The 25,428-nt window shown below is 39.2% G+C and overlaps 1 protein-coding gene across 3 annotated transcripts in view; it reads left to right on the top strand.

Moving 5' to 3' along the window:
- Lpar1 (lysophosphatidic acid receptor 1) overlaps window positions 1-21,084 on the top strand; it is a 171,277-nt gene extending 150,193 nt beyond the window's left edge. For all 3 annotated transcript variants that reach the window (XM_045138102.1, XM_004657004.2, XM_045138093.1), the window contains exon 4: window positions 18,663-21,084. In XM_045138102.1, the coding sequence (XP_044994037.1) occupies window positions 18,663-18,964 (302 nt within the window). In that variant the 3' untranslated portion in view covers window positions 18,965-21,084. The remainder of the gene's footprint in view (window positions 1-18,662) is intronic.
- Window positions 21,085-25,428: the final 4,344 nt, after the last annotated feature.

Raw genomic sequence — 25,428 nt, 5'->3', positions numbered from 1 at the left:
TGAGAAAATTCTGTAATTTTTCTTGTCTTCAGCTTTCTCATTCTGCCCTCTGTCACTGGCACTTTTTTTTTTTTACCCTTTTGTTGTTGCTGGTTTTATAGCCTTCACTTTAGAAACAGCTTATAATTCTTGTCAATGTTTGCTACATTTTCACTTGTTTCAAAAGAAGGTGAAATTACTTGTTGGAACATTTTTAGGATGGCTGCTTTAAAATATTTCAGTGCTAATGCTGGTTATATTTCTCCTGGTTATATTGTCGTTTCCATGGTTTGGTATGAATGATTTTTTCATTGTATCCTGGGCACTTAGTTTATCATGTCAGGAGCCTCTCTCTTTCTCTCTCTCTCTCTCTCTCTCTCTCTCACACACACACACACACACACACACACACACACACACACACACACACATACACATGTAGTAGACCATTATTCCATGTGCTTGCAATGACAATTTCACTTTCAGGGTCTGTGTGGTGGTTTTCCTTTGCTAGGGCCGGTAAGATCTTATTGGTCCCTGCTGGATGCTATCTGGTAAAGGGTAGGATAGGAGCAGGCAAAGGTCTTGGATGGAGCCCCTTATGCCTCTGGTGGGGGAAGACAGATTTCCTGGAGTCAGGCACTGGTGTTGCCCTCCTTCCCCCAGCAAGAGGCAAAGTCCCCTTTGATGTTTCTGCTAGTCCCCCACTGCCTTTCATTGGAGAAAAAAGTCTTGGATCTATTGAGTAGGGTCATTTCTCCTCTAGTCACTGGCCTCTTATTGCCAGTAAGGCCTGTGGTCCAACCCTTTGCTAGTCTATTAGTTCTCTGGTTCTACTGGTGGGATTCATGTTTTATTAGTGTTAGGAGGGAGGTGAACTGACCTGGGCTGCCTACTGTTACATTTGAGCATATGCAAACTCTGGGCCTGGGTGGTATTCTGTGGTGTCTGGGGGAGCAGGAAGAAAGTCTATGCTGTTTTGTCTAGAATAGAAGTCTTGCTCAGAGACAGTTTTTAGAGGGTGGGAACCCTTCAGACTATTCATAATAGAAAAAAAGAAATACATTTGGATAATAGCTTTGTGTCAGCAAAAAAAAAACCAAAAAACTCTAGGCCTGTGAGTTTCCACCTCTCATAGCTCTCTGTAAACAAAATTGAAATAGATTTTATCCTCTGTCTTTCCTACCCCTTCTTCCCACTCTGCAATCCATGAATACACAGCCTGTGTCTTTAGGAGTAGAGAGGAAAGGCGAAATGAAAGTCTGCTTTGGTGCTCCATTCTTGTTACTGTGGCAAACTGGGTCATCTGTTCCTTCATCCTTGGACCACCACTTCTCCTTTTTCTTTGTCTCAGTCACCTCTTACCAACTTCACCAAGCTAACTTCCCTGGCTGGGTAAATGGGCTTTTAAGGATACGTAGTCAAGTTTTATACATCAAACTAAAGAAGGTAAAGAAACCATAAACTGCTCGTTTCCTCCCATTTCTGTTAAAATTTTTCTTTTTGGTTCTGGGGATTGAACATATTTCTAGGTGAGCCCCATATATTTCAGAAGCACCCTTGAAATAGATGCAAATTTTTATTCTAAACAGAAGCTTATAGGAACAGATTGAAGAATTTATTTTGAAATATTGGAATTATAATTATATTCAATTAATATTGTCACTGAGTGGTTCTGTGCCTTGAGATGCCCGACCCCACCCTCCATCCTGGTAAGCACACGTGAGTAAAAATGTAAATACTACAAGCATGACGCTGAGGGAAAGGTTTTGTGTGAGAGTTTAGATGAGTCAAAACAACACTTCACTTTCAAAGGAAATGAAAGAGTTAAAGGCAATGTGAAATGTAGTAATAACAACATACTGTACAAATAAAATTTTTAAGTTCTATAAAACACTAAATATTCACAAATGCATATTTTCACATTTTGGGGAGTGGAAACAGATTTGATCTCAATAAGACTGGGAAGACAGAAACAATGCCTATGAACATGTCAAAGTCAAAAAAATTGATTCTTGGACTAGAGAGATGGCTTAGCAGTTAAGCACATTGAGGCTCGATTCCCTAGGACCCAAGTAGCCAGATGCACAAGAGGCGCACATGTCTGGAGTTCATTTTTAGTAGCTGGAGGCCCTGGTGCGTCCATTCTCTCTCTCTATCTGCCTCTTTCTCTGTCACTTTCAAATAAATAAACCAAAAAAATTTAAAAAATGATTCTTCTTTTAATTGAATTTACTGTGAATGAAAATAATGCAAAGTGTTCTCAAGAAGTACTTGCAATACAGATGAAACTTAGAATTCTCTGAGACTTTCAGGAGAAAACTGTATCTTACTTGTTTTAGGGATAATTTCTTTATTGCCAGAAAATTTTATTTTAATATTATAAGACGAGTCACCTACCAAAGATGGCCATATCTTTCTTTGGAAGCTGTAACTATGTCACTTTTCATGGCTAAAGGGACTTCAGGTGTGACTAAGGACCATGGTATGGGGAAATTATGTCAACTTGTTGGCTTTGGAGAAACCCATCCCTCCCAACACTAATTTTAGCGCAGTGACATCCAGACCAGACATCTGGCCTCTACAAGTATAAGATAATAACTTTGAGTTTGTACAGCAGTGACAAAAAACTAACTAATGCAGACATTCACATTATTTTATTATTTTTGAATTTATTTTTTTCTTTCTCTATTTTTTATTTGTGTGTGTACATGTGCATATACTTGTGTATACCAGGGTCTCTTGCTGTTGCAAATGAATGCCCATCCAGCTGTATGTAGATGGCTAGGAAAATTGAACTCTTGTCCAGTTTTTCAAGCAAGTACCTTCAACCTCTGAGGCATCTCTCAGTCTCAGACACACTATTTTAAAGATTTGGTCATAACTTTCTATATAAAAGCATCACCTCAAACCCTGATTGTGCCCCAAGAAGATCTTTGGCAGTATCTGGAGACTTCGTTGGTTTTAACGTCTAGCAGGCAGAGGCCAGCCATTCTGTTATTCATTTTACAATGGATGCACCAGCCTCCTCCCTAAGACAGAACTCTCCAGCTTCAGGGAAATTCTCGATTGCCCCAGCCTCTTGAGTACTGGGATTACACGCATGCACCCCTTATTTTGTCCTTTTTAAATTTTTTATTAGTTATGTACATAGTGTTTATAAAGTTATGTTGGTACCATCATTAGCTTCCTCCCTGTCTTCCTCCTCTGCAGGGACCCTGCCCTTGGGAAATATGGGTCAGGCATTGTGGGATTAGCCATCAGTTATGAATAAGAGGCAATATCTCTGTGCATAGTGACCCAACTTGTGACTCATAACAATCTTTCTATCCCCTCTTCTGCAAATTTCCCTGAGCCATGTTGGGTTTGTTTTGGGTCTACTTCAGTGATGAGGTCTTGAGAACCTCTATGTCTCTGGATATCTGGTTTGGTAGGAGTTCAGTGTTCTCTGTGTCTATCTCCTTCACCCTTCTGCTGGTTCCAGGTTCACCAAGAGAGGAGCACTGTTGCTCATTTCCCCAGTTACTCTTGGTTTCAGCTGGAACCCTGGGGAGGTGTGACGGGCTGATTCTCTTGTCAGGATCTGCATCCATCTGAAAAAGAGAACCGAATTTCCCAATGAAGAGTGAAGTCAGCACCAAACAGATGGAATAACCGTTATTATTTTAGAGAGAATTTAATAGGTGTAGGCCCTCTTGTACCCCATGATTGGTGGGACCTTTATAGTGGAGAGCAGGCTCATTTTTTAGATATGGTTCTAACTTGTTTCCCAGCTCCAGCTATGTCTTCCATTAGGCAAATCAAGAGTATGCACCATGGCTGTGTGCCACTATTGCACTTGTTTGAGCTTCAAGTCAGGTTGTTTGCTGCTGAGTACCTTAGACCAAGAGTTATTTGGACAGATGTTGGTCATTTTCCCTCAGTTGCTCATGTATCACCTTCTGACACTAGATGAGCTAACTGTCTGGGGACTGACTCTCTTCCAGACCAGCCAGGTCATTCCATGTTCCATACCATTGGCATATGATGTCTTCAGCAGTAGGGTCTTACCACTAATCCTTGGGGGGTCACCAAGTACTCTTGACAGCAATCTGTCTTTTTTTGGGGAAACCTTGTAGGTCTCTCTGATCAACAGCTCATTGTAGATGTTAACCATATGCTGGTACTGGGAGTTACAGGGCACCAAGGAAAAGAAGGAAGAAAAAGATAGGTGATATAAAAGGGAGAGAAGAGGGAGAGAGAGAAACAGGAGAAGATTAAGGTTAGTCTTCATCTTACCCTCTCCAGAGCCCTGTGATTCAGATGTGCCCTCTAAGGACCTGAAGAAAGTTCAACCATTTAGTCTGTCTTTTAGGATGTAGAATTTTATATTGTCAATTTTAATAGTTTATTTTAGTCTCTTAGAATGAATTAAAAACTTAAAATTCTTGCAAACAATACAAATTTTATAAAAATTATTAGTTCATGATAGTTTAGGAAAGAAAGGCAGATACACACATTCACAGAGAATGGGCACTCCAGGTTCTAGCCACTGCAATGAATAAACTCCAGACACATGTGCCTCTTTGTGCATCTGGCTTTACATAGGTACTGGGGAAACAAACCAAGGTACTTAGACTTTGCAGGTAAGCACCTCAACTGCTGAGTCATCTCTCCAGCCCCTATAAATCCATTTTTTTAAATCTTTTGAAGGCATTAAACTATTTTTAAAGATTATAATTTTCATTTTTTTTCTTTTGGGGGTATAATCATATTTAACTAGTATATTAATTTTTATAGCATCTATTTCCAAAGCACCAAATTATACTCATGCTTTCAAATGTATTACAAAATAGTTTGATGTAACTCCCACCTTCTTATATGAATCCTTCATCACCTATGCTTATCTTTTTTTTGAGGAAGAGTCTTATGTACTCCATGCTGGCCTCTTGCCTCTACCTCCCGAGTGCTGGGATTGCGGGAGTGTTCCTCCATAACCTGTCCCATTTATGGTTATGTTTCATTTTTGACTTTTATCTTTATTTTATTGATCATAGTTTTAAGAAAATTGCTTTTGCATATTCAAATTCTAGCTTTGTTAACTTTATCAAATTTGTTTCATTTATGTTCTATTTAAGTAATATGCTTTAGTTGTTTTCTTCTTGAGGGAAACTTTCCCCTCAGGTTCTTCACTTATTCGTAAACGTATGTCAGCCTGTAAATGCAAAACTGTTGATAGTTTTATGGGGATTCATTTAAGGAATTTCTGTTTAGACTGTTTCAGACATTCCTCTCTCGATGGAGGCTTTAATATTATGCTTTGGATATAATGCATTCACCTAGGCTATATGATTAATCCATAATCAAAATATCTACTTGCATACAAATTAACCAAAATGGAAGTTCAGTTAATTTCCTGCTTTCTATGTTTAATGATGACAGTTACTTATAATTTTCACCTCAATCCTCAGCTTGGGCAATAAACAATTTCTGATGTAGCATTCCAAAAGTATTCTGTGTGTACCTGAGGAGATATGGCATGTAGAGGTGTGTGTGTTTGTAGTCACACACTTAATTTTAACCAACTTGATATGTTAATCATCCTTGTAAAGTACAGTAATTCACTTTTCAACCATTTTTATTTCTGTCAGCTTTGTCCTTACTTGGATTGTTAAGTTTCTTTCTTCTTTCCTCCTGGACCTGCTCCAGTGTGGCTTTTTTTCTTAGAACTTCCACTCATGTATCATCGGTGATCTTCTGATCATAAAATCCATCTTTTCACTCTTGAATCTTCTCTCTCATGTCCAATGAGCACATCATATCAGTTATATCATCAAAATACACCTGTTAGGGCTAGAGTGATGGCTCAGCACTTAGGCTGCTTGCCTGCAAAGCCTAAGTACCCAGATGTACAAGGTGGTATATGCATCTGAAGTTCATTTACAGAAGCAAGAGATCCTGGCATGCCTATTTATTCCTTCTCTCTCTCTCTCTCTCTTAAATAAATAAATAATCAAATAAATAAATAAAATATTTAAAAAATACACCTGAGATCACTACCTTTCCATATTCAAAGCCGCCATCATCTCTTCTGTGGTTACTGCTGCATGGGTCCCCAGCTGGCTTTTCCTAGCTCGTACAGTCTCCAAGCACTATCCCCATCCAAAAATGTATGTGAGTGAGTCAGTGTGTGTGTGTGCATGTATGCATGTGCCATGGTGCAGGTCAGAGGACAATTTCAGATGTTGGTCTTTCCTTCTTTGAGGCAGGGTCTGCGTATGCCAGTCCCACCAGAAAAATTCACCCACAAGCTTCTGGTACTCTCTGGTTCTGCCTCCCATCCCAGTCTAGCAGGGCTGAGACTACAAATGCTCATCTGCGTCTGACCTTATGTGGGTTCTTGGGATCTGAAGTTAGATCATCATGCTTACACAGCAAGTACTTTTACCCATCAAGCAATCACCCAAGCCCCTTATTTCCTTGTTGTTCTTATTCCTTCCAGATCTTAAAGTTCAGTGAAGGTTGAGATTGATTTTCTCTTTGAATAAATACAGCTTAGTGTAAGGTATACGCTCCTATGTTTGGATGAATTAAAAGCATAGGAAAGGAAAAGTTAGAACAGTATTGTCTTAAGGTCAGTAATTTATCTCCTGACAGTTACAAAATTGTTTTTTGTTGTAATAAAACTGCATAAACAAAAATATAATAGTCCAACTCATTAAATATCATATTATCTAATGAAAATGAATCCAAACAGGAAAACATTTCTATGAAAATTAGTGAATGCTTGTCAATATTCAGGAAAGTATTCAATGAGAGCCAGTTTCAAAACCAACCTTGAAAATAGCTGAAGAAAACAACTGTCAAAGTTTGGCAACATAATAAAAACTAATCTACCAAATTTTAGCACTGAAATTGCTTTGCAAGAATTTTAAGTGTGGATTGCATATTGAAGGAACCAGACTGAAAGTAGTAAGTGATGATTAACTGGTATGGCTTTTGCTTGGAAGACAACACAGGTTTCGATCAAAAGCAATTTCAGTGCTAAAATTTGGTTTAAAAAGCTTTGGCAAGCCAGGTGTGGTGGCACGTGCCTTTAATCCCAGCACTTGGGAGGCGGAGGTAGGGGGATCATGTGAGTTCAAGGCCACCCTGAGACCACATAGTGAATTCAGGTCAGCTTGGACTAGAGTGAGACTCTTATCTTGAAAAACCAAAAAAAAAAAAAAAAAAAACTTTGACAGTTTATCAAAGCATTAGCAAATGAATACAAATGTATCTTTAAAGTCAAAGGACATATGTAATGTGTCATTTCTATGATTCTTGTTCAACATTTCTAAGACTGAATATTCAGCTCAATTTGGTACTTATATTCTGCAGTCTTTGCTGTCACTGTGTTTATTGAAGTGCAGTTGGTAGTGTAGTTATACACTACTTACTTGAGAGAGAGAGAAAGAGGCAGGCAGACATAGAGAGAATGGGTGCGCCAGGGCCTCTAGCCACTGCAAACTAACATCAGACATATGTACCACCTCGGGCATCTGGTTTACGTGGGTACTAGAGAATTGGACCTGGGTCCTTAGGCTTCACAGACAAACACCATTAACACTACGCAATCCCTCCAGCCCCTTATATATATTTTTTGAGGCAGGGTCTCATGTAGCTCAGGTTGGCCTTGACACTACTATGTACCCAAGGATGATATTGAACTCCTAATCCTCCTGTCTCTACCTTCCAAGTGCTGGGGTTATAGAATTATGCCACCATGCCTGGGCCAAATATAAATGTTTGTTTATTGTGTTCTTTTTAAGCTCATAAAATATTTTGGAGATCATTTGTTATCAATAGACAGAATATTTTATTGACTTTTAGAAGTTGAGTATGAGTCTACTTTATATATACAATATTTATTTTACTTCTCTAGTGTTATCTAAGTTACTCTCATTTTTTTGAATAAGTAGTGCTGCAAAGAATTCCTTACTGATGCATAATTTGTTTCATGTTTGCAAGCAACTATTGGATAAGTTCCCAGAAATCATACTGTTGTAGCTTATTTTGATAAATGGATTGCTAAATATCTGCTTAGGATGTATATGCTGGTAAGAATTTGTTTTTTGATATTTAGGCTTGGTTTTGTCAGCCTTGACCCATCAGATTTTCACTCTATACTTGTAGTTAAAATTTATGTAGAAAAAAATGTTTCTTTGTAAATCTAGATTTCTTCAGGACAAATACTCATTTCTCAATTGAATCATTGCCCCATAACCTTTCTTTTAACATTTAAAAAAAAATCTTTTTAAAGTAGAAAAACTTAAAAGGTTTTTGATAGTAGGAGATATATTTGGCCTACAGCTGTCATGTTATAGCAGGACAGACTGTACCTCACTCTTGTTTTGCCAAGAATCTGTGCTCTGTACAGACCAATCCAGGACATTTGGCAGCTGTAGGAGACATAACTGATTTCAAAAAAGTGATCACATTTACAGTTCCTGCATCCTTAAATTTTTCCTTTGGATTACTACACATCTTTTTATCTATACAAGTAGTTCATGAATGCAAAGAATAAATTCCATGGGGTTTTGTCACTTATAATATTCAGTGAGCATTTTCATTTTTAGCCAGATTCACTATTTGTTTAGACTTAAATCATTTTTTAAGAATCTCAATTCATAGCTGAAAATTAAATATGTTGCAAAACCAATTATAAACTTCCTGTTCATGTTGAACTTTTGTGAGGGAATGATTCTGGGGAGAATTTAACTTATCCCTTTAAAGGGGTAAATATTATTCAAATTACCATGGTAACAGCTGGACTATAGTCATGCAGTAAGCTTAGTATCACTTTCTAAGTTAATGAAAATTGGTCTGGAATTGACAACATTGACTTATGTAAGATTTAAGATTTACTATTTATTTTTTTAAATAAGGAAGGATATTTTCTTTTTTAAAAAATGTATAATCTAGCTTGGTGTGGTGGCACACGCCTTTAATCCCAGCACTTGGGAGGCAGAGGTAGGAGGATTGCTGTGAGTTTGAGGCCACCCTGAGACTACGTAGTGAATTCCAGGTCTGCCTGGGATAGAGTGAGACCCTATCTTGAAAAACCAAAAAAAAAAAAAGAAAAAGAAAAAAGAAAAATCTCTCACAAGTTTTAGGGGTTAACACAGATTAACTATTGAGAATAGCTAATTATTTTTTGCACAAATATGTATAGCATCATTCTTTCTAGTTGCATCTCAGAGCCTACTGCATGCGAAAGAGAAGAAACCTTGGACTGGAGAGGTTGCTCAGTGGTTAAGAGCACTTCCTGTACAAGCATGAGGGCTTGAGAAGGTCCACTTGATTTCAATCCCTAGGGCCCACATAAGCAGCTGGAGGTGGCTGTGTATGTCAGTAACCCCAGGTCTGCAGGGAAGCAGAGACTGGAGAATCACTGGGACTCATAAAGAAAAAAAGGCAAGCTCTGAGTTAGTAAGAGACTCGGTTCAAGCAAGAACAGGTAGAAAAGAGATGGAGTAGGACACCTGATAGTCCCTCCCCTCAGCCACTGCAGGTGAGCACACCCCCACACAAGCACATGGGGTGCCACATGGGCACATACATATGCATACATCTCTCTCTCTCTCTCTCTCTCTCTCTCTCTCTCACACACACACACACACACACACACACACACACACACACACCACACCACACCACATTACACATGCATACACAACATATACATAAAAACATTAAAAGTTTTTAAAAAGAAAAGGAAATTTTATCTTTAAGATACTAAAATGAGAAATTGTTCTGCATATGCATTTATGTATGTATACTATGTGTACATTTATATATATGTTATATACATATGTTATACATTCTATGCTATATCTATTAAAATTTAAGATATGTATCATATATATATAAATTTAATATATGTCTGCTATTTGAAGATATTAAGGGCTTTTAAGAAAAAATTTTTGCAAGTCTTAGAGTAGCATTGGTGATTGGTTCTTACTAAAGACTATTGTTCTTGTAAGTCAGTCTTAATTTAGTTTACCCCAAAGCAAAATTGGATAGAACTCAGAGAGGAGGAGGGGTGGAAGTAACCTATCTCAACATATATGTATTGGTTCATTTAATTCAACAGGTTCCTGCTTTGAGTGCTTACAGCTTCTTGTGCAAGTGGCATGTGAGTGCTTGTAAAGATGCCTAACTGTGTGCTGGAGTTGACCAGGTGGTCATGCTTCTTCTATGCTACCTGAGCACTGCAGTGTTTTTGTTGTTTTCTCTGTTCATAGGTAAACTCTCATATGAATATACTTTTTTGTAGTTACCTTCTTGTTGCTTGCATAAACCACCCTGTCAAAAGCAGCTGATGGGAAGAAACTGGTTTATTTTGGCTTACAGTCTTCAGGGGAAATTCCATAATGCCAGGGAAAATCATGGCATGACCAGAGGCTGGAAATCACCTCTGCTAACACAGGTGGAAACCACAGCAGGAGAGTGAGCCCAACACTGGCAAAGAAGGGCTTGATATAAAACTCATAAGCCCACCTCCAACAACACACTATATCCAGTAAGGACCCAATTTCCAAATTGCCATCAGCTTGGACTCAAGCATTCAAAACACATGCATTTATGTGGAACACCTAATTCAAACCATCACACACTTCTCCCATATGACTGTCTAGTGGAGCTATTCGTCAACTGACTGACATCACTGGATGTTTTAGGCGGTGGTTCATTATGCCATCTTGCCAAACTAAGGAGTTCCCTGTTTAGGAAAGTTTTCTGTACAATGGGCAGTCTCTGAAGCATGGTGCCCGCCAGTGCACTTAAGATAGAGCACCCATCTTACATGGAAGCAATGATAATATATATAGAAAGCAAAATAGCTTCAAATGGGTTGTAATTGGTGGCTTCACATGTTGGAGAAGATATTCATTGGTTAAATGAGTATGTCATACATACAGAACAATGTATTCTTGAAAATGAAAATAAAAATCTGGTTATCTACCTTCTGTCACACATTGCTGACACAAAGCATTAATTACCCACTAGCAAAATGGACCAATGGCCAAAAACCAAATCTAGGATCTGGAGAGTAAGTCCAGTATGTCTCTCAGGCTATCAAATAAACAGCAAATAGCTGAAAATACAAAAGAAAAACTAAGAGGAAGTAGACAGAGTGAGATAACTGTGACAAGTGTGGCTGGACTATAAAACTCTAAGGCCTACTCAGTGACACACCTCCTCCATCAAAACTGCACCTCCCAAAGGCTCCACAACCTTCCCAACAGAGCTACCAGCTGGAGAGTTTCAAACATTTGAGGCTGTAGGAGATATTTCACATTCAAACCACCACAGTAGGATATATTCTTTTTCTACCTCTAATTAGAGCATAAGAATGCAACTTAACTGTGGTCAGTAAAAATCACTTGTGTGAAAGCTTGAGGAATTAACACACAAGTGTGTTAGGGTCTTTTGAGTATTTTTCCAGGCAGCTACTGCAGAACCTAGGGGCTGGTGGTGCAGGACAGAATATCTAGGAAGAGTCACAAGTTTAAGGTCTATCTAGGCTTACAGAGTGATTCTAAGATCCTGCTGGCAGCTTGATGAGACTTTGTCTCAAAACAAAAAGTAAAACAAGGGTGAGGATGTAGCTCAGTGTTCCACCTCCAGTACTGCAGCAAACTTCCATCCAGCTCCATCATAATGACCCCTGAGCTGATAGTTAGAAGACTAAGCTTTATGATCTTCTGATTCCTTTAAGACATGTAACACTACTCACCATGTAGTTTCATTAGCAGAAGCCACACTATAACTTCAGAGATGCTCTGAAATCTGGTTGTATTCTGACTCACCAACTGGCCTGCCATGAAGAAATACACAATTTAATGACACCAGAAAAAAAAAAAAAAAAAAGTTCTGTCCTGGAATGTTGTTTCTGAAATCTTCATTTGAGAAACAAAAATAATCAAGCCAAGGAGAAGTTTACTTGGGTGCAGGGCTGGTATAAAATTGATTTACCTTGACTTGTTTTGGATCTTTGGGGTATCTGGATTTTTTGTTTTGTGGTAATACAATTTTGCTAGCCAAACTAGAAATGCTTCCTAGTTTTTGTTTTCATTTATAATCTTGGTTTCTCTCCCTAGAGGTCTTCTCTGGCTTGCCCCACCCCTTTTCTGTCCTTTAGCTTTGTTTTTTTTTTTTTTTTTTTTTTGTGTGTGTGTGTGTGTGTGTGTGTTCTATATGTAAGCAAAGAACCCAATTTCACTAGTTAGGAAAATCTCATTCTAGAAAACAAAACTGATTGTGAGTCCAGATGGTAAGCATTAAGCTGTGGATGGGTCTCCTGGATGTGAGGAAAGGTGTGGTAACCTGATCAGGGTCTGCAGCTGTGACCTGTCATTCCAAAACAACATCCAGCCTCCTGCCTTTTGTGCCTACATTCCAGCTTCTCTCCTGCCATTTTTGTGGCCGGCAGGCCCTCAACAGAGTGCTTTGACAAATGTATAAGAAAGAACAGAAGCTTGTTCAAGGAAGAGCAACCTCAGACATATTTTGAATAGCATCCCATCCTCTTGTAACAGTAGCATGTGGGGGAGAATGCTGTACACACTGAGGAACAAAGTTCTCAGGACTCAGCCTTCCATGAGCCTATAAGGATGCCTTTGGAACATGTCCATCTAAGGCTTTGCAGGTACCTCAGACAAAGCACATTGTTGATTGAGGCCATCAACTGATTTGACCAGACCTCCACTAGCAAAGTATAAATCAACACATTCATGTTTTTTCCCTGTGGAAAAACCATCAAAAGCTGTCCTTCATTTAAATTGAAAATACAGAGGTCATCCTAAGCTCATCAAGTGGGGACTGTCCCCCAAATTCCTTTCCAATCTTCCACACCTCTTTCCCATGTCACTGTCCAAATTCAGGTGCTCGTTATTCCTCATCTGAATTCAGAAATGGTTGAAGTCACTATTTTTCTACTTATCTTGATCACTTTCTTCATCCACTCTGTCACTAATGATGCATCCTTTATTTTGCATTGTGTGCATGGGTATATGCATATTTGTATGTGTGTGGGCATATGTATGTGCAGGTGTACCCACATGTGTGCCAGTGATGAATATTGGGTATCTTCCTCTGTTGGGCCTTGAGAGGCCTGGGCGTGAGGCCTAGTTGAACTTCCTCAGCCTAGCTAAAGTTTGGCAACCTGTCTCTGGCCAGCTAGGACTCAGCAAGACACCTAATGGCTTCTTGCCTGCTACTTCCGCACAGGGAGTTGGAATTATCATTTCAATAGTCACAGTTTACTATTGGCCCTTACCTCTCCCTCCATCCTAAAATCCCCACCGTCATCCCTAACATTATATAGGCAACTGCTTGTAATAATAAAGCGAGTTCCTGTGAGTTCCTGCTTCCACAAGACTCCCGACTCAGTGTGGTCCGCTGGGGAGGAGCCCGGCATTTCTCAGTCTCTGTCCACCTTAATTTTTTAAGATAAGGTTTCACTGAAGCTAAAGCTCACTGATTCTAGATGATCTAGTAAGCCAGCTGAGGGGATGCTCCTATCTCTGCCTCCCCAGTGCTGCAACTACAAGTGCTCAACACCATTCCTGGCTTTTAAAGAAATGCTGCAGACCCAAACTTTTTGTTTGTTTGTTTGTTTTGTTTTTCAAGGTGGGGTCTCACTTTAGCTCAGGCTGACCTGGAATTAACTCTGTTCTCAGGGTGGCCTCAAACTCACGGCAATCCTCCTACCTCTGCCTTCCAAGTGCTGGAATTAAAAGGCGTGCACCACCATGGCCGGCTTGAAATTTTCATTCTTGTGTATCAAACACTTCCTTCACTGAGCCATCTACCTAGCCCAATTTCATCTCACATGAAAATCTCATAGGCGAGGCCAATGAGATTAAAACGAGGGACCATTATTTCTGATGAGCCCCATTTCATTATGTATGACTTGGGATGAGCATTGATGCTGGAATAGAAAAAAAAAAAGCGCTCAGTGTCTTAGCCATGTACACAAAGCCTCCATGACCTTGGGCATCTTCTGCCACTACTGCTTCCAACTTTACATTAAAGAACCATAGTCAGTTTATCTTCCCTCTTGCTTTCACAGTGTTGCATACCACTCTTTGATTTTGTGTTTGGGTCTGTAGACATTCCTCCATATTCAGAAATATGCTAGAACTATATAGACTAACAAAAATATTCTTACTATGTTGTCTTATATTTTTGTAATCACCATCATGGAAGGTTTTGAGCTCATAAGCTCCAGAATTATCTAGAGCCCAATATTCTCTCTCTTTTCCTTTTTGATTTCCTCCTATTCCCCACCTGCAAGTCATAGGGCTTTCCTACATAATGTGTATAGTCACATGCTCCTTGAAATACCAGGTCATGGGCTGGGGAGATGGGTTACTGAGTAAAGTGCTTGCTACACAAGCATGAGAATATGAATTCAGACCTCAGTTCTTGTCTTTAGTCCCATGAGCGGGGGAGTTGAGTTGGTGAGTAAAGTGCTTGCTACACAAGCATGAGAACCTGAATTCAGATTCTCACTTCTTGCCTTTAGTCCCAGTAAAGGGAGGAGGAGATAGGGAATCCCCGGGGCTCACTAGATAGTCTACTCAGAATTTCTGAGTTCAGAGAGAATGTGAGAGAGGAAGACCCCTGATGTCAACCTTGGCTTCCACCTGCATGCACACAGGTGTGCCTGCATATACATGCACACCACACACATACACATCCACAAGAGAAAGGAAAGAAAGGAAGGAAGGAAAAGAAGAGAAGAGAAGAGAACAGGAAGGAAGGAAGGAGGAAAGAAGAAAAAAGAGGGAAAAACCATATCTTTAGGGCTCACATTCACAGCCAGCCTTGGAAAAACCGCCTTAAGGTGTGTTGTACAAATTTCTCATCTATGACACCCCGTGGAGCTAGGGAGTGGTGATCACATAGATTCACATTGTCAAGAACTTTGCAAGCAATATCTCAACTAGATGCTCACCATGACCTAGAGGGTAGACACAGAGCTATTTTTTCTATATTTCATAGCTACTGAGATGGAGGGCTGTCTTTGATTCATCAGCATTGTTTCAGAGGTGTATACTCACCTCTCTATAGGTTCAATAGTGTCCATGATATACATTCCAAGTCCTGTGACTTGACTCAGTTATGTCAGTTATCTATTTATTTGTGAGGGGTGGGTGAATGCATGGGTGCACCGCATCTTCTTGCCAAGGCCAACATAGGAACTCTAGATGCATACATCTAACTTTATATAGGTCATAGATACTGGAAAAATTGAACCTGAGCTGGCAGGCTTTGCAAGCAAGCACCCTTAACTACTGAACCATCTCCTCAGCCCATGGGCTGTTCTTATTAAAGAAATTTGGATATGATTTTTTGTTCTTAGAAGCTCAGAGGGAAATCCATAATATGAGAGAAATTGATTTCAGAAAATTAATTCACTATGACGTAAAAGTACAGACACCTTGTAAGTTACCAGGCCCTTTACTCCCCTTCTATAACACAAGGGTTAGTTTGATCCATGACATCTCTGTGAAAGAAAATGAAAGGAAGAGGGGAGAAATTCCAATGCAATTGAATTTGAGTGTTGAGGTTTTCTTTATTTTTTTCTTTCCCAAGGTAAGGCTCACTCTAGCTCAGGCTGACCTGGAATTCATTCTCAGGGTGGCTTCAAACTCACAATGATTCTCCTACCTCTGCCTCCCTAGTGCTGGGATTGAAGGTGTGCACCACCATGCCTGGCTTGAATGTTGATTTCTGAGGAATGTACTCTGAATTGCTGAAACATTTGATTGAGTCAGGAAAATTCGGTGTGGCTGGGCCTAGTCATAGTTCTAAATCAGTACCTTTCAGGGAGGAAGGGAGAAGGTTCCAAGTTCTTTAATGAAGGGTCCACAGAGATTAGCTTCTGCCAGGCTATGGTGCTTCCTACTTCCTGTGTCCAGTTCTAGCAGGGCACCTTGCATCCTTTTGGGTCTAAAAGAGAAGCCCAAAGAAATTTATAAAGCCATGTCTTTTTAGAAAGATCTTGCTCTTGAATATTTTTATTTTTATTTTTCATGGAAGGGTCTCACTTTAGCCCAGGCTGGCCTGGAATTCACTATGTAGTTTCAGGGTGGCCTCAAGCTCAGTTATCCTATAACTGCCTCCCAAGTGCTGGGATTAAAGGCAGCATCACGCTCAGCTGTCTTCTTGAACCTTAATATTGGAGGGAGTGATCAACAGCAAATGACCACATTTGAATTCTGTCACTTTCGAACAAAGTCAAGTTGACTGAGGAACTCTATAGAATAAGGAGTATTACTTTCTGCTGCTGTGGGTAGGAAAAAGACCATTTTATTTAAAGTATATCTGTCTGTGCTTATATCTAATCAAGCCCTGAACTCAAGCTCAATAGAGCTTTGATAAAAGAAAGGGGAAAGACAACTTGAAAGCTTTTCTCTCATTCATGAGGGCCTGTGTGTGTTTTCAGTTTCCAAGTAAATGAAGAATGGCACCATGCATTTTCCATCCAAGCATTTTCCACCCTGAGAATAATTCCCTTCCTGCCTTCTCAATGAATAATGCATTATTTCTGAAACCCAAGAGGCATTCCTTTGATTTTCCTTTATGTTTAGCTTTCTGAGTGATTTTCAGCACAGGAAATTCAAAGACTTGGAATGAATGCTTTATTAACATTTTTATTGAAGTTCAGATAGTATCCTGGCTATTATCTCCTGATATCTGGAATATTATTTTCTTTTCTCTAAGGAGAGTGTAAGGTATTGTATTTATTAGAAAAATGAAACACCTTGGATGCTCTTCAAAGTGAACAGCAGTTTAAAACCAGTACGCATTTGTGTTGTAGAACAAAGAAATTTATGGGAGTACTTTTCTTCTTGCTTTATTTTTATTTCCCTGCTGAAAGGTTCAAAGGAAAAGGAAAGAAGGAAGGAAGGAAGGGAGGAAGGGAGGAAGGAAGGAAGAGGTAAGAGTGAGCATGCAAGCAAGCTCACATCCAAAGCTGGGTTGTTTGGAGACTAAATCTCATTTGTTTACATTTTGTGAAACTCACCCCTTGAGACTAGTCCAACTTTGTGACTCTGGCTCAAGTCTCAGTTCACCAAGGCCAGCACCATCTAAATCTACAGATTGAACTGTACTTCCGGATATTCCCTTCTCACCCTGGGCTCATTAAGTAGCTCGACTGGCCACACTTGGTTAGCTGAATCACCATGCACACAAGGTCTCATTGGCTCAGTGTTATTTGGTAGTGGATCCCTTCAGGTGCTAGCGTAACACAGCAAGAGATTTTAATATCATATCACAACTTCCACATTCCCTGAGATCCAAATGGTAAGTGGTTTTAGAAACTAAATAAAATAGAATTATGAATTATAGTCTGTATTTTCAATCCCCTTGTAATTGTAATATTACAATTCACAATTTGGAATAGCTGGAAAGAGGGAGGAAGAGAATGAAATTAATCTAAATCAGAGAACACCCGCGCCTTAAAATTTGGTTTGAAGTTTTAATTGTCATTAGTTTAAGAATTAGAAGGATAGGGCTGAAGAGATGGCTTAGCAGTTAAGCGCTCGCCTGTGAAGCCTATGGACCTCTGTTCGAGGCTCGGTTCCCCAGGTCCCACGTTAGCCAGATGCACAAGGGGGTGCATGCGTCTGGAGTTCGTTTGCAGTGGCTGGAAGCCCCGGTGCACCCATTCTCTCTCTCTCCCTCTATCTGTCTTTCTCTCTGTGTCTGTTGCTCTCAAATAAATAAATAAATAAATAAATAATGAACAAAAAATATTTAAAAAAAAAAAAAAAGAATTAGAAGGATAATGTAGTGTTTTGGCAACATAGGTCAGGAGCCAGACTCCCAAGAGTAGAGAATCTGGGAATTTCCAGAACAGTGGTTTTGAACAGGTATTTAGGCTTGCTGGGCCTTGGTTTCTTCACCTGCTTAATGGAGCTTTTAGTTTGCATGGCATATGGCTTATGGGCAGATTATGTGAGTTACTATTTGTAAAATATAAACACTGAGTGATTGTGGGATGAAAATAAAATATCTTATCATTGAAAACTGCTATTTACATGCTTCCAAAAAAGTGACAGTATTGTTCGATACACTGAGTGATTATTTTCTAAGCATCCACTTAATCCTTACAATCAACCTCATGAAATAAATACAGTGTCCATTTTTCCCATGAGGAAACTTAGGTTAAAAAAGTAATTTTTCTAAGTTCAGTCATTTCACTAAGTGGCAGAGTAAGGATTGATGCACAGGCAAACTGCAATCAGAACCACTCCTAAGTAAACATCAAAGGAATTTATCACTGGTTCTTATCTTTTGCCCCAAACAACCCTTGGCTATTAGAAACCACGACTTTATGCAGAACACTGTTGAAGTATGCACCTAAATGCAGCTTTTCATGTAGAAGCTGCTTATCAAACTCTGTGATTTGTTGAAAATCATGGTCATTTTTATCTGATACAAACTCAATTTTCGTAGGATTTATTTGAATTAATGAAATTTAAATTATTTTTCCTACTTTAGAAGGTGAACATTTCAGTTGAATGATGATTGGTAGCTTCTAATTGGAGAATTCATAAACCAGACTGAAATCAGTCCACTTGAAGACGCGTGACTCATGATGCTATTTTCATTTTCTTGTTCTACCCCTGTCCCTGTTGCTGTAGGTGCCTTCATCGTCTGCTGGACTCCGGGGCTGGTCTTGTTACTGCTAGACGTGTGTTGCCCACAATGTGACGTTCTGGCTTATGAGAAGTTTTTCCTTCTCCTGGCTGAATTCAACTCTGCCATGAACCCCATCATCTACTCGTACCGCGACAAAGAGATGAGCGCCACCTTCAGACAGATCCTCTGCTGCCAGCGCAGCGAGAACCCCAACGGCCCCACGGAAGGCTCCGACCGCTCTGCCTCCTCCCTCAACCACACCATCCTGGCTGGAGTCCACAGCAATGACCACTCTGTGGTTTAGGAAGGGAAGCTGCCACCAGAAGCTAGCCTTTTTCCGTGGAGCAATGAACAGCCTCCACCACCCCATTGCCAGGGCAAGGTGGGGAGTGAGAGGAGGAAGAGACACGTGTCCTTAAACACTAACCCATGGCAGTATTTGTTCCTAAGCCCCAAGAGTCTTGCTGTGAACTGAAAATGAGCTGGTGTAAGATAGCCTTCACCCTGGTCCCCACTCCTTTTGAAAGTAGAAAGTGCAGTTCTTACAATGGAAATCAGAAGCAGACTCTGGGGTGTCCATTTAGACTACACGAACTAGACTTGAAAAGATTTTATGTGGTGCAAGCCAGGAAACGTTTGACCAATTGAGCTCACAACTTCGTTTGCATACAGACGCCTCCCCATTTTAGTCTTTCAGAGGAACATTTCATTTAGTAAACAAGTTTATGCCTATCAGCATGTTTGTGATGGGAAAGAGTACAGACTGTAAAATGACCATAACTGCATTTTTTCCTTATGTAGGAAAACTGTAAATTTAAATGAATTTTTTGTTTAGAAAGCATACATGTAATATCTCTATACAGTATGCTTTACATAAAAAGATAAAAAGATACTAATTTTAGATCTTCTAAGAGGTGGAAGGACCTAGTTGTGAACAGCAGTACTGGTTGAGGCTATGAAAAGAATCAATGCTCTAATCACAACATTACCTTTTCTAAAACTATTGTAACACATATTAAGAAAAAGAACAGGGAATATAACTTTATTACCAAAAGAATATATACTCTTAAAGTTTCATATAAGATGAAGCTCAGTAATATTGTTTCTGCATATTTAGAATACCCAATGCAGGACATCAAATGAAAAATTTAAAAGCCTGTGGTTCTTCTGAGTTAAAAAATAATGCATACTTATTGTAGAAAACTTGGAAATTGCAAAAATATGTAAAAAGAAAAATGATTACTGATATTACAATCCAAAAGTAACCATTTTTAGTAGCTCCCAGCCATGTATGCCTGAAAACATATGTACTTTTTTTTTTTTTTACACAATTTGGGTCTTATTGTAAAAAGCTTTATAACCATTTTTAAATTTCAGAATTGCCAGGTTTTCCTGTGGCATTAAAAAAACAGTATTAGTGGCTATATAATATTCCATTTAATGCAACTCAGTTTATTACCATATTATTAAATAGGTTATTTTAAATTTTCACTATTATAAAGTTGAAAATTTTTGTGTATATAAAACTCTACCCATATAATTATTTGCTGAGGACCTATTCCCATGAAGGACTTCTTTTAAAATGTGAAATGTCTTGCTATATTTTTTACAAAAAGGGATTTCCTATTTTCAAACTACCTGAGTTTTGAAAGTGGAAACTGCCTGAGAAAAGCCAGTGAAATTATCTTTTTACAAAAGAAATGTGGTGGTTACTTTAGTTGAGAGTAACCTTTAATATAACATGGTGGATTATAAATAGTTAATAACCAAGACTTCCTAATATAACTAGCAATCCTACATTTTTCCCCTTTGGGGGGACTGGTTTATCCCAATCTTTGTAGCCACAACTGTAGAATTAGAGAAAATGCAAAGAAATCAAATGTGCCCAGGGAATAAAGGATCAGTGTGCTAAATAGCTTGAAGCTCTTCTGAATCAAAAGGATGGGATGTGTCAGCATGTGACTGGCTGTGATATGTCCTCCAGGAATCGCCCAGTTGGTGCTGTCATATTTAGTGCTATCTGTCCAGTACATTGTGAAGGCGACTAGTGATTGCATCAATGCTCTGTAAGGAGCAACCAGGAAGTAGTACAGTCTTTTAGCAGGTGTGGGGAGGGTAAGGTGGATGTCTAAAAGAAAGAAGGCCTGAAGTAGAGTGCCTATCTTAGAAGAAGGAAGTCAGTTCGTGGTCTGTGTTTAAACAGAGGGTAGAAGTGTAAAGTGGCCATGATGAAAAAGTGGGAAGCCAGTTACAAAAAAGGAATTTGCACACACTTTATGCATATATAGAACATTTTATACTGGAAGTGGATGAAATGAACTTGGGCTTTTACTGATGTATTTTTTATGGAGGAGATGTGAAGAACTATTTGAAATTGAAGGCATACTAATTAGACTTTAATAAATCACTCTCAGTGTTTGGTAACATGGTTCTGGTCAGTGTTGTTGCTCTTATTTGTGCATCTCTGGCTTGCATGGTGTGTGTTGTCTCGCTGTAACCATCTTTATTTATTTCCCTGCCACAAGATTGTCACATTCTGAGGTGAACCAACTATCCACTCCCATAGCCTAGTTTCTGTCCCATGTAATTCATGAGAGACAATATGTTAGGACAGTACTTTACCTCAACAAAGTAATTGTTGGAGGATTTTCAAACATGAATGGTGCACCAAGGCCTCTTGCCAATGTAAACAAACTTCAGATGCATGCGTCACTTTGGGTATGCATGCCTCACTACATGGGTAGTGAGGATCAAACCCAGGCCTTAAAGCTTTGCAGCAAGTGCCTTTAACTGCTGAGCTATCTCCAGTCCTGAGTATTTTTTAAATATTTTTATTATTTATTTATTTGAGAGAGAGAGAAAGAGAAAGAGGCAGATAGAGAGAGAGAGAGAATGGGTACGCCAGGGCCTCCAACCACTGCAAATGAGCTCCAGATGCATGTGCCACCTTGTGCATCTGTCTTATCTGGGTATTGGGGAATAAAACTTGGGTCCTTTGGCTTTACAGACTAGTACTTTAACCACTATGCAATCTCTCCAGCCCATGAGTACTTTTTTTTTACTCTGATTTGTAGAAACTTTATTCAGAACATTCTTAGTGGGAATTTATAGTCCCATAAGTCTTTTTGCCTATAAATTTAATAGCTCAGGTTAATGATATGCCTCTTCTAATGATATGTCCATTATAATATTTTCATTGTATATCCAAAGTGTTAGCAAAGATCATAAAATGTCTATGCAAGTAAATGTTACAGTGAATATTGAAAAAGAATTCTAAACCCTTAAAGAGAAAGGAAGGTAGTTAGAAGTCAAATGTCTTTGAACTTAACTTTACAAGTTAGCTCTCCTTCATATACTTTTCCCAGCTTTGGCTTTTGAAATTTTCTAGACTAATGACCTCATCTAACTTTGTTATCCAATTAATGATCTTCTCTTGTTCTCTCCCAATTAGCTGTTTCCTCTTAGTCTTAACCCTCATTTTATAGAGGTGTGTTCTGTCATGCTTTTGAATTTGCAGTCACTAGTAATCAGTGCACATTAAACAATTTATTAATTTATATTTTTTACTAAAAATTAAATCTGACATATATACATATGAATTTAAGGTAAGATATGTAAATACTGGGTGAAAGAAAACAAGTCACTTGGAAAAGAAGAGTAAGTATGAATGGTGAAAATGAGGCTTGACAGGCAGGCAAGCAAGCATGATGAATTGAGAAGCTGAGGAAGTTTTCATCCATAAGAATTCTGGGAAATGAGTTAAAGAATTTAAGTAAACAAACAGCCTGGTTTACATTTCAAAAAAAGACCGAAAAGGAAGATAACAGGAAAAGACAAAATCAGAATCTCTCACATTAGAGGATATTAAAAGTACAGGTGGAGAAATGGTGATAGAGGGCTGGAGAGATGGCTTAAATGTTAATGCACTTGCCTGTGAAGCCTAAGGATGTAAGCTGGATGCACAAGGTGATGCAAGCATGCAAGGTCACACGCACAAGATGGCACAAGCATCTAGAGTTCAATTGCACTGGCTGGAAACCTTGACATGCCAATTCTCATTCTCTCTCTTATAAAAAACATGGTGACGGATGGATTGGAATGGTGTAAGAAAGGCTTACCTGAGACATTATCTTGACCACTGAGCACACTGGATATGGTATGTTGAGATAGAGGCAGGACTAAGAATAATTTTATGGGCTGGAGAGATGGCTTAGTGGTTAAGCGCTTGCCTGTGAAGCCTAAGGACCCTGGTTCAAGGCTCAGTTCCCCAGGTCCCACGTTAGCCAGATGCACAAGGGGGCGCACGCGTCTGGAGTTCGTTTGCAGAGGCTGGAAGCCCTGGCGTGCCCATTCTCTCTGTCTCCCTCTATCTGTCTTTCTCTCTGTGTCTGTCGCTCACAAATAAATAAATAAAAAATGAACAACAACAACAAAAAAATATTTAAAAAAAAGAATAATTTTATGAGGAAGACATAGTGGATATGGGTTGAGACGTGGTGTGTATCAAAAGAGGTTTGTACCACAGAAGTGCCGAAATGAGACATGAAACTCAGAATATTATCACTGGACTGAATACCTAGATTTTGGAGTCTTTTTTTCTTTTTCCTACTTCCATCTTGCTGTGTTCAACAAGACATTCCCAAGCTTTTGTCTGGCTTGAATAAGAGAAAAAGAATGGGAAGAAGCAAGGAACAGTAAAAGGCAGACAATATCTGTGTATATTATCCAGAAACAGGGACATGCTTCTTTTCAGCAAAATAAGATTATATGCAATGTGGTTTTATCAACTTGATTATATATTATAGAATGGTGCCCAAGGTTAACAACTCCACATCTGCTTTGCTGTGCAATTGAGGTAGAAGTCATTAAAGCACATCATCAATTTGTCCTCTTTCCTGGATTCCTAGAAAACAAGAGTTCCATAAGTCAGGCTCCTGTGTCTAGTTCTGGTGACATTGAGTGTGACATGCATGATTTCTAGCTGATAACATTTACCTTCCCATGCTATTTCCCAGTCCTCCTTACCCCCACCCCAGAAACAAGAAGTGGCAGATTGAAGTCCCCATCAGACTGGGACTTTGGGATCTTGGTGGCTACAGAATAAAGTATCTTCCACCTGAATGAGGAGCATGGTAGTAAATAAGCATTTTCTGTGTTGCCTGTGGGGTTTTGTGTTTCACTTTTTACTACCACATAAGTCATCCTTCCTGATTAGTTGATAGTGCTCAGTTTTTCTGAGTATTAAAATTATTTTTCTTTCCTTTTCTGAATCAGAAAATTTATATTTGAAATGTTAATTTAGTTTAATTTTTTTATTTTAGAGAGAGGAGAGGAGAATTGGCACCCCAACTGCAATCAAACTCCAGATGCTTGTACCACCTAGTGGGCATGTGTGACCTTGTGCTTGCCTCACCTTTGTGCATCTGGCTAACATGGGATCTGGAGAGTAGAACATGGGTCCTGAGGCTTCGCAGGCAAGCGTCTTAACCACTAAGCCATATGTCCAGCCCTGAAATGTTAATTTTAGTAGAGAATACAAAATATATTAATTTATAGTCTCAGATGTCTAAGATCTCCACTAACGAAGCCACAGAAGAGGCAGCAGTTGAGAAGTAAGTGAGGAAGGAGAGGGAATGGAGTTGTGAAGTAGGCAGAGAATTTAAATCCAGGAGAGCTTTCTCTTGGACTAAAGTCCCAACCAGGTTTCCAAGATTGAAGAAAAGACTCTAGACTGGAATACCCAAACTACCAAGCCTGTGACTGCAGTCCTACTGCCCACAGGTTTTCGGGCTGACTGTACAGCAATGGCCAGCTGTGGAGAAAGGCAGGAAAGTTGGCCTCAGGTGAGGATGCTCCACCCTTAACCAAAGCTGACATGGTGATACAACTCATATGCTACAAGAGAAACAAATACTGCACTCTCAACAAGAGATAAAACCAGGAATGGGGAAACCCCAACACAAAACAAACAATGCAAGACATCAAGTCAAGACATGCTCACTAAGTATGCCTAGCCTATTAATTGAAGCCTCCAATAAAAATGCAAAGGATACCCCAGACCCAGAAGCCCATAATGAAGGCATGCTAAGCATAATAAGCAAAACTAGTGAGACCATGAACAAGCAGATCATTAAAGAACCAACAATTGCACAATTGAAATATAAGAGAGCCATAAACAACAGCATATAGCTCTCATTTCTTATCTCAATATCAAAAAGAATATCAGAGAGATCTTAATAGATAAATGATTTGAAGGTGAGTTATCATGTAGATGATTGTAACAACCAGTGGGGTAAGCTTATGAGGAAATGATCAAATGCAGGAATGAATTCCAAGATAAAACAAAAAGTCAAACCAGGACCTTAAAATGGAACTGAGTAAATGGATGAAGATAATGCAGACAAATGCAACAGAGAACAAAAATAAAATAGCCCTCTTAAAAGCTTCCCTAGAAAGCCTCACAGAGTATATCGTGTTGAGGACAGAATTTGAGAACTTCAAGACAAGACAGAGGAAATGGATTAGGAGTCCAAAAACTATGTTGAGTTCAAAAAAATTGTGCAAAAAGAGGATGAGGGAGCCGGGTGTGGTGGCGCATGCCTTTAATCCCAGCACTCACTTGGGAGGCAGAGGTAGGAGGATCACCGTGAGTTCAAGGCCACCCTGAGACTACAGAGTGAATTCCAGGTCAGCCTGGGCTAGAGTGAGACCCTACCACAAAAAAAAAAAAAAAAAAAAAAAAGAATATGAGGTAATTGTGGGATATAC

This window comes from Jaculus jaculus, chromosome 1 (assembly GCF_020740685.1).
Source record: "Jaculus jaculus isolate mJacJac1 chromosome 1, mJacJac1.mat.Y.cur, whole genome shotgun sequence".
NCBI classification, from domain to species: domain Eukaryota; kingdom Metazoa; phylum Chordata; class Mammalia; order Rodentia; family Dipodidae; genus Jaculus; species Jaculus jaculus.
The sequence above is the reverse complement of the archived record's forward strand: the minus strand, read 5'-3'. Positions and strand labels throughout refer to the sequence as shown.